The sequence below is a fragment of the Theropithecus gelada genome, chromosome 7a (assembly GCF_003255815.1).
Source record: "Theropithecus gelada isolate Dixy chromosome 7a, Tgel_1.0, whole genome shotgun sequence".
In the NCBI taxonomy this organism is placed as follows: Eukaryota; Metazoa; Chordata; class Mammalia; order Primates; family Cercopithecidae; genus Theropithecus; species Theropithecus gelada.
This window is the reverse complement of record NC_037674.1, coordinates 18,132,695-18,156,434: the sequence shown is the minus strand read 5'-3', so window position 1 is coordinate 18,156,434 and position 23,740 is coordinate 18,132,695. Positions and strand designations below refer to the sequence as shown.

The 23,740-nt window shown below is 49.6% G+C and overlaps 2 protein-coding genes across 2 annotated transcripts in view; both read left to right on the top strand.

Annotated features, from left to right (window-relative positions):
- Positions 1–8,373, top strand: part of TTBK2 (tau tubulin kinase 2) — a 185,221-nt gene extending 176,848 nt beyond the window's left edge. The window contains exon 15 of the mRNA XM_025390617.1: positions 1,124–8,373. Coding sequence (XP_025246402.1) covers positions 1,124–1,586 — 463 coding nt within the window. The 3' untranslated portion in view covers positions 1,587–8,373. The remainder of the gene's footprint in view (positions 1–1,123) is intronic.
- Positions 8,374–10,295: 1,922 nt separating this feature from the next.
- Positions 10,296–23,140, top strand: CDAN1 (codanin 1). Its single transcript, XM_025390240.1, has 28 exons — positions 10,296–10,385; positions 10,616–11,094; positions 11,319–11,522; positions 11,715–11,884; positions 12,021–12,134; positions 12,217–12,295; positions 13,029–13,149; positions 13,328–13,437; positions 14,225–14,314; positions 14,981–15,056; positions 15,557–15,762; positions 16,051–16,171; positions 16,311–16,457; positions 16,615–16,781; positions 17,170–17,257; positions 17,503–17,592; positions 17,766–17,820; positions 18,017–18,150; positions 18,241–18,344; positions 18,544–18,702; positions 19,054–19,117; positions 19,299–19,377; positions 19,563–19,711; positions 20,872–20,979; positions 21,127–21,190; positions 21,597–21,778; positions 22,019–22,126; positions 22,519–23,140. The coding sequence occupies exons 1-28, from the start codon at positions 10,296–10,298 to the stop codon at positions 22,642–22,644; spliced, it is 3,684 nt and encodes a 1,227-aa protein (XP_025246025.1). The 3' UTR covers positions 22,645–23,140.
- Positions 23,141–23,740: the final 600 nt, after the last annotated feature.

Sequence of the window (23,740 nt, the reverse complement as noted above, 5' to 3'; positions counted from 1 at the left end):
CCTGATGATCTGGGGTGGAACAGTTTCATCCCAAAACCATCCTTGCCCCTCCTCCCCCCGTCGTGGAAAAAAATTGTCTTCCACGAAACTGGTCCTTGGTGCTAAAAAGGTTGGGGACCACTGCTTTATAGTTCATAAAGACACTTTTATATGTTCCATTTTCTTTGATTCTTAGGCCAAATCAGAAAGACATTTAGGACAAGAAACACATTTGCTGTTCGTATGAATACTCTTAGAATTCTGAGGCCCAAGGGCCAGGCGCTATGGTTCATGCTTGTAATCCCAGCACTTTGGGAGGCTGAGACAGGAGGATTGCTAGAGCCCAGGAGTTTGAGACCAGCCTGGGCAATGTGGCAAAACTGTCTCTACAAAAAATACAAAAATTAGCCAGGTGTGCACTACAGGTGCACTACAGGTACAGCTTGAGGCCCAAGCTCAGTTGCCAGTGTGAGGGGGTGGGGGGCAGTCAGTTCCAGCATCCACCCTCCTTAATCCCAGGCTATTAACAGGAATACAAACTGAGCTCCACAGAAACCAATGACTACTCTTTTCTCTTGGAAATTATTAAATGAGTGGAATGTACATTTATCTATAGTTCCTCCTGTTGCTTAGTGTAGTTCATGTTGAAGACTTAGGGGTGACAGAGCCTTGGCAGAAAAAAGAAAATTAAAAAAAAACACGTACGTTGTGGGATTTTGTGTTTGTAAGATTCCTGTCCTAGCATCCTTACACAATATAGTTTACTCTCTGTCTTATGTGCTAACATGCTAGAGACAATTAATTACATTCATCTGAAAATTAGCAGAGTAAAACATAGCGTAGGAGGAAAGGAACTAATATCATTTAAGGGCTTCTTCATGGCAGATGTTCATCTAAGTACTTGGGTCACTGCCCTTGGTCTGTTCAGTGACCCTATGAGACAGACAGTATTCCCATTGAAAGAAGGGAAAGATTAAAGAATTTCTCCAGGGTCATACAACTAGTATATAGTAGAGTAACCCTGTATCCTGTTAGTCTATTTTCTGATTTCTACACATTCACATTATGATTTTGGGACATTGTGACTTTTTAGGCACACTTGAAATGAATTAAAATAAAAATATATTTTCTCTGTTCTTTTAAGGCTACGCAGATACAAAGTCCTAGGGAGTAGTAACTCCGACTCAGACCTTTTCTCCCGCCTGGCCCAAATTCTTCAAAATGGATCTCAGAAACCCCGGAGCACTAGTCAGTCCAAGAGTCCAGGATCTCCTCACAATCCAAAAACACCACCCAAGAGTCCAGTTGTCCCTCGCAGGAGTCCCAGTGCCTCTCCTCGAAGCTCATCCTTGCCTCGCACGTCTAGTTCCTCACCATCTAGGGCTGGACGGCCCCACCATGACCAGAGGAGTTCATCCCCACATCTGGGGAGAAGCAAGTCACCTCCCAGCCACTCAGGATCTTCCTCCTCCAGGAGGTCCTGCCAACAGGAGCATTGCAAACCCAGCAAGAATGGCCTGAAAGGATCCGGCAGCCTTCACCACCACTCAGCCAGCACTAAAACCCCCCCAGGGAAGAGTAAGCCAGCCAGTAAACTCAGCAGATAGGAGCCAGGCTGCATCTCTTTGAAAGGTGTGAGATCTTCCTCCTAAACCTGATGCATGTGTGTCCCTGTACTGTCTACTTAAAAAAATCAGTGTTGATCTTCTCTTGCAAAAGAAAGTAACATGATCAATTATTTATAAGAAGACATAAATACATGATAAGGAATTACCTAAGGCAGGCAGCAGGCAGATTAGGAATCAATGTCTTTGTACAAGAAGGAAAAACAGAGCAAAAATCCAAGGGGGAGAAACTCATTAAAATGAGCTCTCATTTTTTAAGCTGCCTTTGAAACAAAAGAGTTGAGGATAGGAGATAGAATGGAATTTTAGGGGGGGTGCCTAATTTTTTTAAGCCTCAACTCAAAGATTATATAGCAAAAGTGAAACTTCTTGTTTGATATTTTCATTCAAAACTTTCCCCCCCTGGAGAGTCATTGATCAGATATTAGATTTTGTAAGAAGTCTGTTGCCAGGGAGCCAGTACTCATGTATATTTGGCTTGTGTGTTTATTTCGTGTATTGAGAATGAACACCTTTCCTTTGCCTCATTCCCAGTACCCTCCCTGGAGTTCAGATTTTTTTTTTAAAGTTTAGTATGTTTCATCTGATTCAGTCTCTCTGCTTTTATTTTATGGTCCTAATTGTACTATCAAATCCAATTACTTTTTTTCAGGTCCCTGATTTTGTTTTTTTTTTAAAGTAACAGGTCTTAACCTACTACGTTTTTATTATGAAAAACAAGAAACTTAGGTAAAGGAAAGAAAAGTCTAACTAGAGCTACTTTGCAGGCTTTAGTGTTTAGGGAGAGAAAGTAAGTGTGGGGTAATAGCCTTCAAGATAGAAGATGCCCCTTCCTCCCTGTTAAGTGTCCTCCTTTAGAAACCTGAGAAGGAAACTGCCCAGAGTGAGCTGCTTCCTTGAGTCTTCTGGGTTCCAGCTGTTTGTGGTATCAGCCTCCAGGACGATACAAGGGAAGCAATGCTTTGGAATGTGACTTGAGATTTAGAAATCAATTAGATATATTATTGAGGCTTAGAATCCTCAAACTTTGTATTTTCTACATTTAGCCAGTAAGGAATTAATATCTGGGGAAATAAATTTAGGCTAAATATTTCTTTTTTAATGTTTTATTACCTGCTTCTCCTGTGTTTTAGTTCAATATTTGGGCTTCTTGGCCTGATTTTCATATAATCTCAATTCATGAAGCTGTAAAGAGAAAGATACCTGTTCTAATCTCACTCTTCTAATAGGAATCAGGCAAAAAGTCTACCAGACTTTTAAAATGGGCTCTTTTATACTCTCTAGGTGTTTTGTGTTGTAAAGACCTTATTAAGGTCAGGTAAATTGGTCTGCTTGCTGTTGAAATTTGCCTTCTAGCAAACATCTGTGCTTTCTGTTTGACCTTGTGTTTGCTGCCAAACCTAACACAGTTGAATTGGGAAACAAAAAAAAAAGAAAGAAATACATTTCCTCCCCAAGTGAACATCTTCTAATGCTGCATCAAAGCTGCCCTGAAGCTGCACTGAACTTCTCTTGTTCTCTTTATCTGTGTTGAGCTTTTTAAAAAAACAAACTCAGAACACCATTGAGGCATCTAACGTCTCTTATAAGAAATGTAGCATAGTGTGGAATCTTAATTTCTCTCCAGTTTCAAACACTACAGAGGAATGCAATAGATAAGACATATTTGCTGTTTATCTAAAGCAACTGTAATATTGGAAGTCCAGTCCTTCTGTATTATATTGTATAATAGTTGCTGTAACACTACTTGCATGTCTTCATGGTAAATTATATAAATATTTATAAATATATAGAGAGACATATCCTTATATAGACTCATTCTTTGTCATTCTCCATTTGTAATTTCGAGATCACAGATGGCGAAATTCCTTTTCTATTGTGTGCCTCATGTATACTTGGGCCTTGCCTATCTTCATTTTCTGAAAATATGTTCTTGGCATGTGACACCTCAGTCTTCTTGCCTTCCCTGTGTACAATGCAAGGGTTGGCAGTATTTAACAAGCCAAGATAGGTTCTTTAATTTAATTTTCATTTCAAAAAGATTTTAATAGGGAAAAACTTACGGGGACATGCTTGTAATACTGGTTCAAAGATTTGTCATGTTAATCACATAGTTCTGTCCTTATAGTTACAGTGGATAAACTGGGATGATAATGAGTCTGACAGATTTTAGAAACATTTCTTAAAAATTGCCATTCTACTTTCCTCTTTTCATCTCATTTTTTTTGCAGGGGATTGGGGGAATAATGAAGAAATTATCATATTTCTGTTGCTAAAAGTAGCTAGCTTTAAATCCCGACCCCTTTAGTCAGAAATATGCTAGTAGTAATCACTGGAAAAGCTGATGAGGCTACAACTGTGGTATGTGTGTGAGATTTTATTTCTTACTGGCATTTCTCTGCCGGCGGTTGGAACTGACAACGATGGGAACGTGGCAACTGGATGTTTTCTCTCTTTCTTGGTTCCTTCCATTTTTATCTCAGCTTTTCTAGTGTGTTGTCCCCTTTTCTAAATGGCCTTGATGAACTCATCAAGATCCAGAGAGAAACAGTCTCATCGTGTAAGAATATGTTGTTTTGCATGTAGAGGAAAGAATTAACCAAAGACGTTTCTGCTCTGATACTTTCAAAAGAAAACAGACTAATTATATCACAGGTGGTATCAGTAGGTCCGCTTATAAGTACCGTCCTATGTAGACATTTACTTTTTGGTTTTTACAAGCATAGTTTGTACTTTTAGATGTCTGTCAGGCGAAAAATAGAAGTTGGCAGCCCTGAGCAAGCACCTGTGACGCAGGGATTTTTATTTTTGTTTTAAAGTATGATACAGAGAATGAGGTTTTTGGTTTGATTCGGTTTGGTTGTGTTTTTTAGTTCTTTATTTTTTATTTGGGGGTTCTCTTAGTGATGGCATATTTCAGGTTTCAGTGACATAGATCAAGTAATTTTAAACTGCTTTGGTTATTCTACCTAAGATGAGGGACATGGCTATTAAGGTCAAGCCAAACTATGCTAAAAGTAGTATAGGGCAGCAGTTAAAATTATCTTTTGAAAATCAAGTACTGCCTGGTTTCTTCTGTCACAATAGAATAGCCGGTTACCTAGTCAGTCACGGTTGCCCTCGCCTTCCCTTGTTAGTCCCTGAAAGTACTTGAGTGGAACAGAAGGTAGAATTAGCAACAGCTCAATCACTTTAGGTAGCATTTCTCCTGAATTCTGCTGCCAAATCCCCAGGGTCTATGGATTGGTTGAAATAGTAAAATCATACATTGTGATTTCTTGCACAGCATAGAGGCATTTAATTTTAGTGGATAGTGAACAAAGAAGGAAAACTGGGTCATATAAAATTTAACCTTAAAACACAGATTATAAATGTCTTTGAATGTTAAGCCCTAGGCAGACAGGTACTCTCATTCTTCACTCTGGTATGCAAGCTGGCCTTGCTGACAGTGGCACAGTTACATTAACTGTTTTCTAAGTTGCATGTTGTGACGTGAATGTTTTTTGTAGAAGTTGCCAAGTTAATCGAGTCCTACATAAGTAGCAAAATGGTAATTGACACCCACTGTAGTCATTACTCACTTTATATTATTTGCTTTCAAACACTAAAGCCTCGGCTGCTAATTCAGCACTTAGGTGTGCAGCGTCTCCTTCTCTTGACTCCTAGCCATCATGGGAACTTGAGGTTCTTCAGCATCATCGGAGATTTCTTCCAGGCCACATATTTTTTATGCTAATATTTCTATAGTTGCATTCAGTCTACAAGGAGAAAGTGTACACTGGTGCATGTTTTACAAACTCAGACACAGATAGCTAAAACCGTAATTAGTTTTTCTATACCCAAGAGCTTTGAATTAAAAACAGACGCTTTATTTTTCCCAAGAGCAGACAATTCTACATTCTAACATGACATTAGGAATTGGTGATAGGAGAAGCAGAATTCAGAACGATTTAGTGAGACTCAGGGGAAAAATGCATTTTCCCCTGGCTGTTTTAAAATTTATTTATTTGTAGATAAGTCTAGATTTAGTCTTGGAGATCAAAGTTTTTTATACGTTAAAAACATATTCCTTTATATTGATCAAAACATGGCATATGTTAGATTTCTGTCATGTTTATGTATTTTGGAATTAAGTTGTTTGCATTCACTTTCAAAATCTGCCCATTTCTGTTTATGTGCACTTACCACAGATGTGTGGGGACTTTGCCTCAGGGGAGAGGTACTTTAGCACCTGTGTCACTGAGGAGATGGAGTGGTTGACAAGTACTGTTGCACTGTGTAACTTGGGGTTTGGCTCTGTAGACAATATATTAGCAGAATGATACCACATGAAAGTATTACAGGATTAAGGCATGTAACTTCTATGGTAGTCCTTATGTATCAGCATATACCCAAGTTCGGAAACCACAGGTGCATTTTTAGACCTTTACTTAGAGAACTAAAGGCAGTTCCAACCATCAGCCCATATGGGGGGATTAATGCATGAAAACCCTAAGAGGCTGTTGGGACATTCCACTTCCCTGTCCTCACCCAGTGGAACTCTGGTATGTGACTTGAGATAAGGAAGTAGATGGAAACTTAGCCTGTCATTGAGTATTCTTAATATTTTGGCCTTCCCTCTGGAATTATGAGAAGTTTAACAAAGTCTCAGGAACCTTCAGAGTCCATTACCCACACTGCTAGAAAAACTGTAGGAAGCACATGGGGAATTCCTGTAGTTCTTAGGTAAGCCCAGGACACGGCACAGGGATCCCCAGCCACATAAAGGGGAGTCTGGATGCTGCACACCGCAATTCTGAGAAATCCCTGACTGAACGTGGAATTATGACAGTAAAGTTTTGGCCCTTTAGTTTTCTAGAGCAGCTCACAGAAATTTTAAAAAGTAAAACAAGGCCGGGCGCAGTGGCTCAACGCCTGTAATCCCAGCACTTTGGGACGCTGAGGCGGGCAGATCACGAGGTGAGGAGATCGAGACCATCCTGGCTAACAGGGTGAAACCCCGTCTCTACTGAAAATACAAAAAATTAGCCAGGTGTGGTGGCGGGCGCCCATAGTCCCAGCTACTCAGGAGGCTGAGGCAGGAGAATCACTTGAACCCGGGAGGCGGAGGATTACAGTGAGCCAAGATCACATCACTGCACTCCAGCCTGGGCGACAGAGCAAGACTCCGTCTCAAAAAAAAAAAAAAAAGTAAAACAAAAATAAAGTTTATGCCCATTAAGACATCTTCTAATTCAGTTGTGATTATCTGCTCCTACTTAAAAAAATATGTAAGCTTAATGTTTAATTATTCCCTTTCAGCAAATTTGGATCAGAAAATTAAAGTATGTGACAAGATCAGGTCACCTTGAATTTCCACACAATCTCAAGACACTGAATAGCAAAAAAGTAACATGACTCAGTAATGAGTAGCGTATTGCCTTAGACTTTGCTGGATCTTTGGTCTTAAGGTAACATGTAAAAGTAGTGGAGCCTTTCCTTTCATGGCCTTGTGCAACGTAACAGTTTTCTGCCTCCTCTTCAGCTGGGAGCGTTAGTGGTAGTATGGGCACAGAATGTATGTGCACTGGCGATGCTGACCATGCCTCCCAGGTACCCTGGCTCTGGGTTCCTTGACCTAGGGAACAAGAGTGGATGAGGCAGGTCTTTGAGCCCATGTGACTATAGAATTTGCTGATGACATAATTTTACAATTACAATGGATAGGAATTTTACCTCTCTTTTTATTAGTTTAATATTATTCAATATTATGTACATAAGTGTTCACTCGCCTAATTAAAAACACTGAGTAAACCAAGTTTTTATATAGACTACCCTTGCCATAGAATGCTCTTTTTCTCTAATAATATGCAGTTTAAATCCTGAGGAATCCATGCGCAGCATTTCACCACATCTGGACTCTGTGGGCATTCTTCACTCGCCTACGAGGGGTAGACAAGGCTACCAGAACTTGAATTTGACTTATCGTAGGGAGCTACCCAGGCAGGGGAAAGCCCTTGGGACTTTTTCCAAAACAATGTTCTCTTTGAACTATTCATCAGACAAAGTAGTCCACTGAGGTGAGAAAGCTTTCGGAAATACAAAGGTGGGAAGATAAAGGTAACCCTGGCCCACTTGGGGCTTTGAAATTGGATTGGGTGGACTGAATAAACACAGCCTAGATGACCTGGGCTTGTGCCTCGCTTACTTCTCCCTGATACATAGTTCCTGGTCCACCTTCTGACCCTTTTTCTAAAATAGCCAGTGTCTATTTCACTAGGCCATTTACTTACAAGTTCCCAGCTTTTAGGAAAAAAAGAGGGAGGGGGGAGCATCTAGTTTTGAATTAGATATACATCTTAGAAGTCATGAGCTATTGGCAGCTGTTAAATCAGATTCAGCCACAAACCAGAATTCTTTCTTGTTGGACAAGACCAATGAGTTAGATGACTTTAATAATTCCACTTTTCTCTCCCTCTCTTCTCCTCTTCCTGAAATCAGAGAGATGAGAAACTACTCTTTGAAATACCTCCAGAGGTGTTTCATTGTGTTCCTTTCCTTCCAAGCAGCTCCCTTTATACGATTTTGCTCAGGCAACCAAGGACAGAGTATTGGCAGAAACCTGGAGTGCTTTTGTATAGGCCACCTGTACAGAAAAGTGTAATTATTTATTTAATTTTCCCATTTGTATCATATTAAAGCTTTGTACAGTGTTTTAAGTTCTGTTTTAAAATTATTTTGTATTTTATTTTTATACCCTAGTAATAAAATATTCATTCCGCATGCAAAATCTAGTTCTATTTGTGTGATGGTCTGGATTTCAAAAGTGGAAAATATTATTTTTCTAATTTAATAAAGTTATTGAATACACCAGATGTTACAAGATCAACTGGGAGCAGACAGTGTTACTGTAAATGCAGTACCACATCTAGAAGTTCCCTGGAAAAAGCAGCCCAGGACTGAATAGAAACTAGGCGTCCAGTGTCCCTGCAGGTGAAAACCAGGGTGCAAGGATGTTAGGAGATGTTTTCCTCCAATAAAATTAAAATATTAAAAACTCCTTTTTAGTCCATTATTCTGTCTGGCTGGAGGTACTTTTTACTTCTCCATAGGAAGTATCCCTTCTACCACTAGAGAGATTGCTGCACCCCCACCCTCATCTTTCCACCTTTAACCTTCCTTTGAACCAGAGGAACTCTCAGGAGGCATTCACAAGGGCACTGCCTCACCCATCCTGGTTTGGTTTGACCTGGAATGTTAGTGCCATCTGGTTTTCTCCGCCTGGATTCCCTTGCTTGATTTCTCACTAAACAGCAACCTCCAAAATGCTCTCTCGGGTTTTTTTGTTTTGTTTTTGAGATGGAGTCTCGCTCTGTCACCCAGGCTGGAGTGCACCCAGGCTGGCATGATCTTGGCTCACTGCAACCTCCGCCTCCCAGGTTCAAGCAATTCTCCTGCCTCAGCCTCCTGTAGCTGGGACTACAGGCACGAGCTACCACGCCCAGTTAAATTTTGTATTTTTAGTAGAGACACGGTTTCACCATGTTGGCCAGGATGGTCTCTATCTCTTGACCTCGTGATCCGCCCACCTTGGCCTCCCATTGCACTCCAGCCTGGGGGCGACAGAGCGAGACTCCATCTCAAAATAAAATTAAAGGAGATTAAAACAAATTACTCAGGCTGGGCGTGGTGGCCCACGCCTGTAATCCCAGCACTTTGGATCTGCTGCCCCCTCCGCGCCAAAACATTAGCTGGGCTGTAGCCCTAGGGAGGCTGAGTTGGGAGGATTGCTTGAGCCCAGGAGGCCAAGGCTGTGGTGAGCCGTGCTCACGCCACTGCACTCCAGCCTGGGCAACAGAGCAAGACCCTGTCTCAAAAACAAAACAAAACAAAACAAAAAACAAAAAAGGAAAAAAACCCTCAAGCTCCCAGAAGCTAACCATGATATACTTACTGACATCTAAACTGCAAAATAGTTGAAGTATTAACCTCATGTAAACCCATTTAAGTAAATAAAGCTACATACAAGAGATTCTGTGTGCACGGTGGCCCGAGGCACTTTAAGGGTTGTGGCTTGGAGATTATTAAGAACCTCCTAGAAATAATTCTGTCCTAAATGGTCAATCAGTTGATGGTGAGCGCTGAAAAGTCGATAGGTACTGCTCGGCCAAGGGATTGAAAAATCGGCCTTTGAGAAAAAGTCAAAGTGAAAGATTGGATTAACTTTATAATTTCTCTGGGGTGGTGCCAGTTGGATCTAGGAAACTTAAACTCTTGAAGGAATATGCTTAGAGCAGAAGATAGAAGCTGGTGGCTGTCTCTGTTCCCCTCTACCTCTCTCCCGGCTCCTCGGTCTCCCCAGAGGGGCGTCCGACCCGCGGCAGCCCCACTCCCAGCTCGAATCCTTCCCTTCAGGTCGCTCCAGGGCGAGCAGCCAAGGTGGGCCTCCCCAGGCGCTGTGATCCGCACTTCGCCTCCCAGCAACCGGCCTGTCGGCCCGGGCTGAGGACCCAGCGAGGCCTTGACCGTGGGCCTGGGCAACAGCCAGCTCCGCCCCGCCCCGCCCCGCCCCGCGGCCCGGCCCCGCCCCGCCAGGCCGGTCCCTCCCGGCCCCGCGACCCAACGGTCGCTCCCCGCCGCCGGCCCCGCCCCTCCCTGGCCGCCCGTGGCGCGCCGGCGCCTGCGCAGTCGCCCCAGAGAGCCCGGACCGGGATGGCGGCCGTTTTAGAGTCGCTGCTGCGAGAAGAGGTGTCGGTCGCAGCCGTCGTGCGGTGGATCGCGCACAGCACCCGGGGTTCGGAGGTAACAGCGCTGACACGCCCCCAGGTCTGACCCGAAGCCGGTTCCCGCAGTGGAGCCCAGCCCTCAGTCCCCTTCCCCGAGGGCGCCGGGCTGCCAAGCCGGGCCGAGTGCGCTCCAACTGGGCGCCGCTGCCCGGGCCGCCCACCCGAGGCTCGCCCCGCGGCCCCCGCTGCTCACAGCCCCCGGGCCGGCGGCTGACCCTCGCCCCTCGGCCTGTGCTTCTGCCCTAGGATAATCCCGGGGAGGCGGCCGCGCTGAGCTCACTCCGGCCCCTGCGGAAAGAATTCGTACCGTTCCTGTTGAACTTCCTGAGGGAGCAGAGCAGCCGCGTCCTCCCGCAGGGGCCCCCGACCCCCGCCAAGGCCCCGGGCGCCTCGGCAGCCTTGCCAGGGAGGCCGGGAGGCCCGTCGCGGGGCAGCCGCGGGGCGCGCAGCCAGCTCTTCCCTCCGACCGAGGCCGCGAGCACCGCCGCCGAGGCCCCTCTGGCCCGCCGCGGGGGCAGGAGGCGGGGCCCGGGGCCGGCCCGCGAGCGTGGAGGCCGCGGCCTGGAGGAGGGGGTCAGCGGGGAGAACCTGCCCGGAGCCGGGGGCCGGAGGCTCAGGGGCTCTGGCAGCCCCAGCCGCCCCAGCCTCACGCTCTCTGATCCACCAAACCTCAGCAACCTGGAGGAGTTCCCTCCCGTAGGCTCGGTTCCCCCCGGCCCTGCAGGGTGAGACTCGGCTCTCATGCGGGAGATGGGTACCACGAAGGCTCTGGGGGAGTCAGTCATTCGGGCTTGGCGCTCCGCAGTGGAGCGCGAGGATGAGTAGAGGCTGGGGGTGATGGCGAGGGTTTTTGTGGGGTTTTTTTTGCAAGAGGTCTAGCTGTTGCGGTTGTGGAGGGGGGATGTTTGAAGATAGGAATTTGAGAAAAACCTGTGGCTACTCTCAGCAGGACGAAGCCTTCTCGCAGGATCAACCCAACTCCGGTGAGCGAAGAGCGGTCACTCTCCAAGCCCAAGACCTGCTTCACCTCACCCCCAATCAGCTGTGTCCCCAGTTCCCAACCCTCAGCCCTGGACACTAGCCCTTGGGGCCTTGGCCTTCCCCCAGGGTGCAGAAGTCTGCAAGAGGAGCGGGAGATGCTCAGGAAGGAGCGGTATGGCCTGGCCGCTCCTGGGGATGTCGGCTTCCTCGCTATGGGGGATCTTCAGGGGTTTTCCCTGAAATTGATTTCCCTCTTGGGGACTCTGGGTTTGTCTTCTGGGCTATTGGTATCTTCTCTGGAGGGACCTGACTGTCGCCGTGGCAGGGGAGCCAAGCTGCTCATGAAATTTCTTTATTCCCATAGCTCTAAGCAGCTGCAGCAGTCACCTACCCCTACCTGTCCCACCCCAGAACTGGGGTCGCCCCTCCCCAGCCGGGCAGGAAGCCTCACAGATGAACCTGCAGACCCTGCCAGAGTATCTTCCCGCCAGCGCCTGGAGCTGGTAGCCCTTGTTTACTCCTCGTGCATTGCTGGTGAGTGAGAGCAGAGGGAGCTGGAGTGGAGATACTTGTAGAACTGCTGGGTAAGAGAATTGATAAGGCACCTGGAACTGAACCTTGGCTCCAAATGGTGCCCCATAGCATGGGATTTCCTTTTGTATCTATCTAGAGAACCTCGTACCAAACCTCTTCTTGGAGCTTTTCTTCGTCTTTCAGCTGCTCACTGCCCGGAGGATGGTGACTGCCAAGGACAGTGACCCTGAACTAAGTCCAGGTGTCCTAGGTCAGTGAGCAAGCCTCCTTTTGAGACGTGGGGTCTAGAAACAGGACCGTTCTTAACTGACAGTTTGGTACTGTCCTTCTAGATTCCCTGGAAAGTCCACTGTTCCAAAGCATCCACGATTGTGTCTTCTTTGCAGTGCAGGTTTTGGAGTGTCACTTTCAGTGAGTTTCCCTGGCTGAGGCATTTGGGCCTCATTCTTATCATCTACTTAGCTCTCTGGCTGCTTGGGACCTATGCTGGTGCTAACACGGGGGCAGTGGCCCTGGACCTTCTCCTACCTGTAATCTTTCATTTTGTGTTAAGGCTATGAATGTAGTACCTAAAAGAATGAGATGGGGCCAGGTGCGGTGGCTCATGCCTGCATTCTCACCACTTTGAGAGGCTGAGGCAGGACAGTCACTTAAGCCCAGGAGTTTGAGACCAGCCTGGGCAACATTACAAAAATCCCATCTCTACAAAAAAAAAAAAAAAAAAAAAAAAAAAAAGGCTGGATGTGGTGGAGTGCACCTGTAATCCCAGCTACTTAGGAGGCTGTGGTGGGAGGATCACCTTCCAGGCTGTAGTGAGATCACGCCACTGCAGCCCAGCCTGGGTGACAGAGACCCCCATCTCAAAAAAAAAGAAAAAAAAAAAGGACCCCTGTGGCCTTGGCAGCTGAGCTTTGGGTTTCTGGGTAATGTACCTGTCCTGCTGTCTTGGTCCCTGCTCTGTAAAGTCTCATATCCTCCCCTTTACTTTCATTGTCTTTGATCCTTGGCCCACGACCTTGCAGGACGTATCTGGGCTCGCACACCTGCACCATGCCTTAGAGATCCTCTGTGTGGTGTGCAGGTGCTTGCTTCCTACTTGCAGTCTGTGTTCCGGTCTCAGTCATAGGTGTTCTCATCCCTGCAGGGTTCTTTCCAACCTGGACAAAGGGACCTTGAAGCTGCTGGCTGAGAATGAGCGGCTGCTGTGCTTCTCACCAGCTCTGCAAGGCCGCCTTCGAGCTGCCTATGAGGGCAGTGTTGCCAAGGTAGTGACCCCAACTTAGATGCCCACTAGCCTGGACCTAACCCTTCCTAGCTTTCATAAATTCAGGCAACCCTGCTGACGACACTTAAGTGTAATGTGAGCTTACTCTGGGCAAGAATAAGAGGGAGAAGTTGTCTCAGCATGACCCTGCGGTTCCTAATGTTCCTGCTGTATTTTAGGTCTCTCTGGCAATGCCTCCCTCTGCTCAAGCTGTCTCCTTTCAGCCAGAGACTGACAATCGTGCCAACTTCTCCAGTGACCGAGCCTTTCATACTTTTAAAAAACAGAGGTGATAAGAAAAGGGACTTTTGAGGGAGGGAATGAGATGACATTTTTCTGGAAGAGGCAGCTGTTTCGGTTTCATAGAAATTAGGAGTTTGGCAGTAACAGGTGCTGGGTTAGTTCTCCCAGCTCCTTCCTGCTGGCCATCATAGGGACCACCTGGCTTCACTCTCTTGTGTGCCTGTGAACCCCGGAGCTTAGCCAGCCGTCTTACAGGTGTGTGGCTTTAGTCTCGGGGTTCTCAGGCAAGAATGTGCCAGGATGAACTGTCACTGCCCACAGAAGTACATGAAGCCTGTAGTGTGCTGCTGGTCTGTAGCACTACTGTCATCATGTAGAGAACTCTGGAGAAATTAAAAAAGGGCTGCTGGCCGGGTGGGCGTGGTGGCTCCTGCCTGTAATCCCAGCACTTTGGGAGGCCGAGACAGGTGGATCACCTGAGGTCGGGAGTTCTTGACCAGCCTGGCCAACATGGTGAGACTCCGTCTCTACTCAAAATACAAAAATTAGCCAGATGTGGTGGCGGGCACTTGTAATCCCAGCTGCTCCGGAGGCTGAGGCAGGAGAATCGCTTGAACCCAGGGGGCGGAGGTTGCAGTGAGCCGAGATCGCGTCATTGCACTCCAGCCTGGGTGACAAGAGCAAGACTCCATCTCAAAAAAAAAAACAAAAAAAAACAAAAAAACAAAAGGTGGTGGGTGGGCTGTGGATAGTCCTGTCCTCAGTTCTTCCAGGGGTGGGAAGGCACTGGTGGGAGTGAGTGCCTCGGCTGATCAGGTGTTCTTATGTGTCAGGGATGTGTTTTATGAGGTGCTGCGAGAGTGGGAAGATCACCATGAGGAGCCTGGCTGGGATTTTGAGAAGGGCTTGGGCAGCAGAATCAGGTGGGTGCTCAGACCTTGTCTTGCGCCTGGCAATGAGTAGCTCAGTACTGGTCAGTGGCAGGAGGGATGGAGGAGGGAAGGCTTTTCCCCTGCTCCTTCCAGCCATGAGCTGTTTTCTTCTAGCCTCCAAAACCTCTTAGTTATTGATAACTCTGCCTCTACTCGAAAGGGATGTCTCTCCAGCTCCTTCCACTCACAGGTGTCTTATCCTTGTTCTCTAGTGGCAGTTGCTTAGAAAGTCCAAAGCTCTTACCCCAGGCTGCTTGAGGTTTTTTGGCCCAAGTCACTGGTTAGACACATCCAGCCTCCATCTTCTCCATCCTCTAGTTTGGGCAAGTCTGGCCACTGTGTAGGTAGATGCCTGGGCTCAGCACGCGAACCCCAGTCCAGTCACATTGCTCATGAAGCTCGCCGCCTGTCAGTGTGGCTGAAGACGGGAGGGTGGCATGATTTCTTGTTTGGTTAAGTGCACCTCTAGCCTCAGAGGACCTTGGTGCTGAGGGAGTGTCCCTTGCCTTCAGTGTCCCTGTGCAGGCAGGCTCTGGCTAAGGTCTGCTCAAGTCCCTGGTAAAGGGCTGGAAAGTCCAGGTGTTCGCTGCTTCTCTGAGATCTTTCTCCCTCTCCCTCTCCTCTCCACACCCTTCATTCCCGCCTTCTATTCCTCAGGGCCATGATGGGCCAGCTGTCTGCAGCCTGCAGCCACAGCCACTTTGTTCGGCTTTTCCAAAAACAACTACTCCAGGTAACAGCCCCAGCAAGAGATTAATCGACATGAAACAGCAGGTATCATAGGCAGCCACGTAACGGCTGCACTTTGGGATAGGGCGGACAGCCTGGCAGGTCCTGGGCTGGAATTTGAACAAGAGTTCTACTCCTTGCGGAGTGGCTGAAACTCGAGTGGCCAAAGAAAAGCCAGGGCACACTCTCTGACATGTCCTGGGCCCTGCACCTCCCCCAGCCTGCTGCTGCCTTCCCTTTGATTTGTGCTGTGGTAAAGAGCCCAGGCTTAGTAAGTAATCAAGCTTTGTTTCAGATCCTAGCTCTAGTGACCCTAGGCACATGCTTAACCTTGGAGTTTCAGTTTCTTCACCTGTGAAACAATACTGTAATTCACACCTCAGAAAATCTAAAGCACTTGACACAGTTGGCATTCCTTAAATGTTCATTACTTCTCATTTTTTGTTCAGTCCTTCCCTCCCACTTACTGATTTTTTAATTTCTCTCCTTCCTCTTCCACCCTAGATGTGTCAGAGCCCTGGTGGTGCTGGGGGCACCGTCTTGGGCGAGGCCCCAGATGTGTTGAGTATGCTGGGAGCTGACAAGCTGGGGCGGTTGTGGCGCCTACAGGAACGGCTTATGGCTCCTCAGAGCAGTGGGGGGCCCTGCCCACCCCCTACCTTCCCAGGCTGTCAAGGCTTCTTTAGGGACTTCATCCTTAGTGCCAGCAGGTAGGCTCCGCTGTGTCTTGCAAGGAATGGGGCAAAGGCCAGGAAAGGTTTGGCTTCCCAAAAGGGTAAATAGTTCTCCAGTCTCCTTTGCCTGGAGATAGGCTCCTTCCAGCTCGTACTTGCTGGCTTCATTGCACTTCTCATTCTGTCACCCATGTGGGTGATTTCATTGCTCCTGGGCCTCCCTGTCTGTCCGGCTGCTCCCTTCCCTCTGGAGTGCCCCTTCTAGATTCTGGCTCTTCCTGTACCTTTTCCAGTACTTATGCCCCACCCACCCCTTCTTCTCAGCTTCCAGTTTAACCAGCATCTCATGGACAGTCTGAGCTTGAAGATCCGGGAGCTCAATGGCCTGGCCTTGCCCCAGCATGAGCCCAGTGATGAAGACGGGGAGTCAGATGTAGACTGGCAGGTCTGAAAACAGAACAAGGGAAATCATGGGGTCTGACCCAGGAGGGAAGGGAGTATGTTGAAGAAGAACTTCGTAACAGACCGGGAATTGTTCTGGAAGCCTCATGCTTGGACCTTTTATTTCCCTTGATTCCATGCAGGGTGAGCGGAGGCAATTTGCTGTGGTGCTTCTTAGCCTGAGACTTTTGGCTAAATTCCTGGGCTTTGTGGCTTTCCTGCCATACCGGGGGCCTGAACCTCCCCCGACCGGTGAGCTTCAGGACTCCATTCTGGCCCTCAGGAGCCAGGTGAATGGGCGGGGGATTCTGGTGAGGAGGGAGCAGGGAGGACCAGCCAGGCACTGAAGCTGACTGGTTTCCTTGGCTATTCTGGAAACCAGGCAGGTTAGAGGGCACCTCCCAGCCCTTCCTAGGGACCCACCTGACTGAGCTCCGGCCCTTCCAGGTCCCTCCGGTCCTGGATGTGCGGACTCTGCTGCAGCGAGGGCTGCAGGCCCGCCGGGCGGTGCTCACCGTGCCCTGGCTGGTGGAGTTTCTCTCCTTTGCTGACCATGTTGTTCCCTTGCTGGACTATTACCGGGACATCTTCATTCTCCTGCTGCGCCTGCACCGGTGAGTGGAACAAGGCTAAGGCTTGACGAAAGGACTCGGGAGTCAGGGGACATTGGTCAAGCCTGCTATTAATAAAGAGGGTCGAGCAGTCTGCATGTGTGTGTGGTGCCCCAGCCATAACTGAGCCCTGGGAGAGGCAGGATTGGCTCCCCTGAGGTGGATGGTGGGACATCATCTGCACTTTCATTGGCTTCATGCTGTTCCCGAGGTGGCCCCACCAAGAGACAGTCCCCATGCAGGAGGGGGCGCTGGGGGGATCCTGCTTGCCGACATGGCCCCAGTCCCTTTTAGTTCTGCTTTTGCGAGCCAGCCTCCAGTGACAGCGTTTGCCTCCTCCGTTCCCTTCCCCTTTCTGCTCAATCCTGTGTACTGCCCACTGATGTTTCAGGAGCTTGGTGTTGTCGCAGGAGAGTGAGGGGAAGATGTGTTTCCTGAACAAGCTGCTGCTACTTGCTGTCCTGGGCTGGCTTTTCCAGGTGGGCAGAGTGAGGGTCCAGGTTGGGAGTGGTTCTGCAGCTGAAGATGCGGAGTGGGCAAATGTCCGAGTACGAATGAGGCAAGGGCTGGAAGACAAAGGTTCAGGAAAGGCCTGGTGATTCCCATCGTCTCAGAGGAGGCTGCTTTGAAGCTGGCACCTTCTCCCTGGGACCATGCAAGAGGTGCGGTGGGGTGGGGGTCTCTGAAGTTGACCTGAGTTGTGACTGTCTTCCTGTCTTGCCAGATTCCCACAGTCCCTGAGGACTTGTTCTTTCTGGAAGAGGGTCCCTCAGATGCCTTTGAGGTGGACACAGTAGCCCCAGAGCATGGCTTGGTGAGTGCTGGGGTCCAGCCAGAGCCATGGGAAACTCAGGAATAAAGGAAGTGGGCTGCGTGGGGAGGCCCGGCCAGGGGCAGATGTAACCCTTGTAAACGCCCTGCCAACTGCCTGTTTCCTGGGCGCGCTGGGGGAGGGGCAGCCTGCCGACCCCAGCCTGTTCTCCCCAGGACGCCGCGCCTGTGGTGGACCAGCAGCTGCTCTACACCTGCTGCCCCTACATCGGTAAGCACCCATCTCCCTGCAGGGCCCCTGGTCTGCCCCCTCCATGAGCACCCAGAAGGCGCCCCCTGGCCCAGCTCCCTCGAATACTGCTCCGTTCATAGTCATCCCTGGGTGTCTGAGCCTCTTGATTGCACAAATCAATTCTGATACTTGGGGAGAGGGTGCTGGAACTGAGAACTCGGACTTACTGACGCAGGGGAGCTCCGGAAACTGCTGGCGCTGTGGGTGTCAGGCAGCAGTGGACGGAGTGGGGGCTTCATGAGGAAAATCACCCCCACCACGACCACCGGCCTGGGAGCCCAGCCTTCCCAGACCAGCCAGGGGCTGCAGGTAAGGGCAGGGCGGAGACAGCCACGGGGGAAAGTGGGGAGGTGGGGGGAGGTCGGAGGAAGCCTCGCTGCCTCTCCCTTCTCCCGCCAGGCGCGGCTCGCCCAGGCCTTTTTCCACAACCAGCCACCCTCCCTGCGCCGGACTGTAGAGTTTGTGGCAGAGAGAATTGGATCAAACTGTGTCAAACATATCAAGTAAGAGTGGGTTAAGGATCCTGGTCTCATCGCCCTACCATTTTTTCCCCTTTTTCCTCAGTTGCAAAGCTGAGGAGGTCAGCCAGAGGGCGGGTGTGGGGCTGAAGTGGCGGACACGTTTTGAAGGAAATTCCCTTAAATGTGCAGCCCCTTTCCGATTAACCCTCCAACCACCCCCACCTTGCTGTCCCTGCTGCAGGGCTACACTGGTGGCAGATCTGGTGCGCCAGGCAGAGTCACTTCTCCAAGAGCAGCTGGTGACACAGGGAGAGGAAGGGGGAGACCCAGCCCAACTGTTGGAGATCTTGTGTTCCCAGCTGTGCCCCCACGGGGCCCAGGCATTGGCCCTGGGGCGGGAGTAAGCAGCGCTGGTCCATTTGATCCACTCTCCTCTTGGCTTTCTCCGTCTTTTCTTCCCGTCTCTCCACGTCTCCTTTTTTCTTCTCCTCGCCCCCATCCTCTGTAAGCCCTGCACTGGCTGTAGGCCTTCTGTGGCACAAAATCCAGACCTAAGTTTGGAGCGTGTATGATGCTGTGGGGCTGGCAGTTGGGCTTCTTTCTCTGGCACCCGGGGTGGGGCGGAAGGGCAAACGGTGCCTCCTTCCAAGGTACAGCCTCCCAGACCAGATGCTTGGTGCACTCTGGGCATTTACTTCTACAGCCAGGCTGAAATACCCAGAGACCACTGACCCTGTCTGTCTCCTTTTAGGTTCTGCCAAAGGAAGAGCCCTGGGGCTGTGCAGGCGCTGCTTCCAGAGGAGACCCCGGCAGCCGTACGTGGGAGGGAGGCCTGCAGCTAGCAGGCCAGGCGGTTGTGGGAGAGGTGCACGGAGTAGTTGTGTGCAGACACAGCTGTGTGAAGCTGGTGGTGGGGGGCAGGGTCGGTGCCCAACTCTGGCATCCCTTGTTGCACCCAGCCCTTCCCTAGCCCCTGACTCTAGTTCTGGTTCGCAGGTTCTGAGCAGTGCAGAGAACATTGCTGTGGGGCTTGCAACAGAGAAAGCCTGTGCTTGGCTATCAGCCAATATCACAGGTAAGGTCCAGGAGAGGGGAATGGCTGAATCGAGTGTTTAAAAAGTGGACTGGCAGAGAGTCGCAGGCATTCTGAGGGAGATGGGGCCAAGAGCCAGGAGGAAACAGCAACAGGCGTGGGTCAGCATGGCGAGCCTGTGCAGGGCTCCCCCGTGATTCCTTTCCCATTCTCCCTCTGCCCCGCAGCACTGATCAGGAGGGAGGTGAAAGCAGCAGTGAGTCGCACACTTCGAGCCCAGGGTCCTGAACCTGCTGCCCGGGGGGAGCGGAGGGGCTGCTCCCGCGCCTGTGAGCACCATGCTCCCCTCCCCTCCCACCTCATCTCCGAGATCAAAGTACACGGCTACCCTACTCCCTTTGGCTTCCCTGCTCCCTCTCCCTGCTGTTCTCACATCAGCTCCAGGATTTTTATGTAGAAGCTGTCTGTGCTGTCCACTAGTCCCCATTTCACTCATTACTGAATGGGGTTAGGTAGGGCAGAGCTGAATTGAATGGTTTTCCTAATTGTCACTCTGATTTTTTAATCATCCAAAAGGGGAAAAGACATTTTTGACTAAATGCTTATTATGCAGATGGCAATGAGAGTGGGGTGGTGAATGGTTTGATAGCAAATGAGTCTCTAGGAAGCAGTCGCCCAGTATTTGGAGACAATTTCAGAAATGTTCTATGCGAGAGGTGATGCTCGTTTAGTTATAGGCAGTAAGAATAAACCATTGGTTCTCCTAACTTGATTTTAAAATTCAAGGACTGTCTAGAGCAGGAGTCAACAAACAGCCCATGGACTGAAGCGAGCCTGCCCCTTGTTTTGTGGGTGAAGTTTTAGTGGAATGCAGCCGTATTCATTGGTGTGCGAGCTGTCTATGGCTGCTTTTGTGCAACTACTGAACAGCAGAGTTGCACAGCTGGGACAGAGACTTTATGGCCTGCAAAGCCTAAAATATTTACTGTCTGGTTCTGGTTTAGGGTATGATCTAGGAATAGAGATTGGAATAGGGACTAAGGTGCAATGACTAAAAATGGAGATTATGTAGGAGGGAGAGGCTTAGTGGCCATTTGATACTGGTTGTCAATATGCAGAGGATTTCTGCATTGAAAACTCAGCTCTCCAGAGAAGATGAACAGAGAGGCTTCAGAGACAGAAGATACTAAGACGGTATCTGATAGGCCAGTTTCCTTACATGCTTCAAGAATAAGATGCCCTATGGGAGTTGGTTAGCTACAGTTTGGGCCCAAGTTGAGTGACGTTTCCCATGCTGTGGCAGCCTGCTGTCCCTCAGCTGACCTCCTCCATCTGTTCCCTCTCTCGTTGTCCACGTGGTGCTTCCCCTGGCTGTGCTGTCCTGCCCAAGTCCCAGGCCTGGGGGCAACTTGGCTTCACTCACCATACCCTGGGCCCTATGCTGCCTCTCCCCACTGGCCGATCCCTGTCCCAAGCCGAATTCTCTGTGGCATCCTGGTCCCCAGCGCAGGGTAACGTCTCCCCTGCTCTCCACAGGACGTGCTCTCCTTGGCTGTGGGGCCACGGGACCCTGACGAGGGAGTTTCCCCAGAGCATCTGGAACAGCTCCTAGGCCAGCTGGGCCAGACACTGCGGTGCCGCCAGGTGAGATGTGGCATCTGCCACTCAAGGGCTGCTTTTTTCTTTGTCCTCGTGTGAGACCTGATAACCAGAGCCACACTGGCTTAGCGCTGGTTCTCGCAGCAGTAAGCGTGGTGATACCTATGCTATCTCTTCCCCCGCCCACTGCAGTTCCTGTGCCCACCTGCTGAGCAGCATCTGGCAAAGTGCTCTGTGGAGTTAGCTTCCCTCCTCGGTATGGCTCCTTTCCATCAAATCCCTCTCTTGCCTGATCCCCTAGATCTCACGGTTGGGTACAAGCAAGATTAGAAACAGAGCCCTCTTCCGTCCCCATCTCTCTTTTTTTGAGACAGAATCTTGCTCTGTTGCCCAGGCTGGAGTGCAGTGGCACAATCTCAGCTCACTGCAACCTCTGCCTCGGCCTCCCAAGTAACTGGACTACAGGTGCCCGCCACTATGCCCGGCTAATTTTTATATTTTTAGTAGAGATGGGGTTTCACTATGTTGGCCAGGCTGGTCTCGAACCCCTGACCTCATGATCCGCCCGCCTCAGCCTCCCAAAGTGCTGGGATTACAGGCGTGAGCCACCGCGCCCAGCCTGCCCCCATCTCTTAAAGCTTGGCTTTCCTCTCTTTCCACAGTTGCAGACCAAATTCCCATCCTAGGTCCCCCGGCACAGTACAGGCTGGAGAGAGGGCAGGCTCGAAGGCTTCTGCACATGCTGCTTTCCTTGTGGAAGGAAGACTTTCAGGGGTCAGTTCCGCTGCAGCTGCTGCTGAGCCCAAGAAACGTGGGGCTTCTGGCAGACACAAGGCCCAGGGAGGTGAGTCAGACAGAAGGAGGAGGCATCTCAGCCCTCTGCAGTCACACTCCGAACATGCACCACCCTTGCCTCAAACTATGAGCTGCTCTATTTCCCTCTTCTGTTCCACACAGAAATGGACTCCATTTATCCATCTCAAGTCTCTTCCCAGCAGCTCTGTCCTTTGAGATCTCAATGTGTGTCATTAGGGTCACTCTGCCATCCCCCTAGCAACCCTGACCTTCTCGGTGTGTTTTGCAGTGGGACTTGCTGCTATTCTTGCTCCGGGAGCTGGTGGAGAAGGGTCTGATGGGAAGGATGGAGATAGAGGCCTGCCTGGGCAGCCTCCACCAGGCCCAGTGGCCAGGGGTAAGGAGTCTCCTGTCTTACGTGTAGAGAGAACAGGTGTTACATATCCCATCTGTCCTGAAAGGAAGCAAGTGATGGGGCCAAACTAAGTGGATTTTTAATTTGGGGCAAAATAATTCATCTTTTAATGGGACTAATAATTTCAAGATGGAAGTAGATACACTCAGTAGTACTCAAAAACTGGTAAAGCCTGTGCCTCCCCCATCAGGGTTCACTCCTTGCCATAACTTCAGCCTCCCAGAGTACTAACAGACAAGGTTTCATGTCCATTTCAGTGTGGAGGGCAGTTGAGAAAAAATAATGTAGCCAGCCAGGTTGTGGTCTTTAGTGAAAAAGGATGAGCCATTGAGAATTACATGCTGCCTTTTTCCTCATCTTTCTACGTATTCCAGGACTTTGCTGAAGAATTAGCAACACTGTCTAACCTGTTTCTAGCCGAGCCCCCCCTGCCAGAACCCCAGCTGAGAGCTTGTGAGTTGGTGCAGCCAAACCGGGGCACTGTGCTGGCCCAGAGCTAGGGCTGAGAAGTGGCCCTGCCTGGGGCATCTCACCAGAACCCTGGACCCCCGCCTCACGAGGAGGCCGAAGTGCCCACTGCGGACCCTCACTGGTTGGGGAGTAGCCGGGTCTACAGTCAGACTTCCTGCTCTGTGCAAGAAGGATGTCACTGCCTGGCATCCCACCACACGAATCTGAGGAGGAGGAGAGGTGGCCTGATTCGGGATTATGGCAGAAAAGCCAAGATGACAGTCCTGAAGTAGAAGAGGTGGTGTTTATCTCTTGGATACTAAATGAAATGAGGTGTGTGGGCTTGTCAACACAGAATTCAAGCCTCATTTGCTATCCCAGCAGCTCTTAAAACTTTGTGGTCTTGGAACTCATGACAGAGGCAAATGACTTCCGCTTAACTTACGAAGAAAAAAATAAGAATCTTGGGAGTCTACATTTTCTTATCACCAGGAGCTGGACTGCCATCTCCTTAAAAATGCCTAACACAGGCCGGCTGTGGTGGCTCGTGGCTCATGCCTGTAATCCCAGCACTTTGAGAGGCCTGAGATAGGCGGATCGCTTGAGATCAGGAATTCGAGACTAGCCTGTAATCCCAGCAATTTGAGAGGCCTGAAGTAGTTCGAATCGCTTGAGGTCAGGAATTCGAGACCAGCCTGGCCAACATGGGGAAACTCCATCTCTACTAAAAATGCAAAAATTGGCTGGGCGTGGTGGTGCGTGCCTGTAGTCCCAGCTACTCGGGAGGCTGAGGCACAAGACTTGCTTGAACCTGGAGGCGGAGGTCACAGTGAGCCGAGATGGCCCCACTGCACTCCAGTCTGAGGGACAGAGCAAGACTGTCCTTAAAAAAAAAAAAGCTTAACAGATGAGGTAGGACTCAACCAACTGAAACCTGACTTCCCCCCACCCCATACCTTCAGCCCCTGTGCAGGTAGTAACTCTTGAGACCTCTTTCTCTGACCAGGGACCAAGCACAGGGCATTTAGAGCTTTTTAAAATAAACTGGTTTTCTTTAACAAGGGCTTGATGTCTAGTCATTTTCACCTGTCTTTTAAACGCTTTAGAAGGCTGCAGAGTCTCAGGTGGGCTTTAGGTGGAGCGCTG

Excerpts from the sequence above, each read along its gene's own strand:
- CDAN1 (XM_025390240.1), top strand. The coding sequence starts at position 10,296 with ATGGCGGCCGTTTTAGAGTCGCTGCTGCGAGAAGAGGTGTCGGTCGCA. Across the intron at positions 18,703-19,053 it reads GCATTGGCCCTGGGGCGGGA|GTTCTGCCAAAGGAAGAGCC; the intron begins GTAAGCAGCGCT and ends GTCTCCTTTTAG. Across the intron at positions 20,980-21,126 it reads AGACACTGCGGTGCCGCCAG|TTCCTGTGCCCACCTGCTGA; the intron begins GTGAGATGTGGC and ends CGCCCACTGCAG.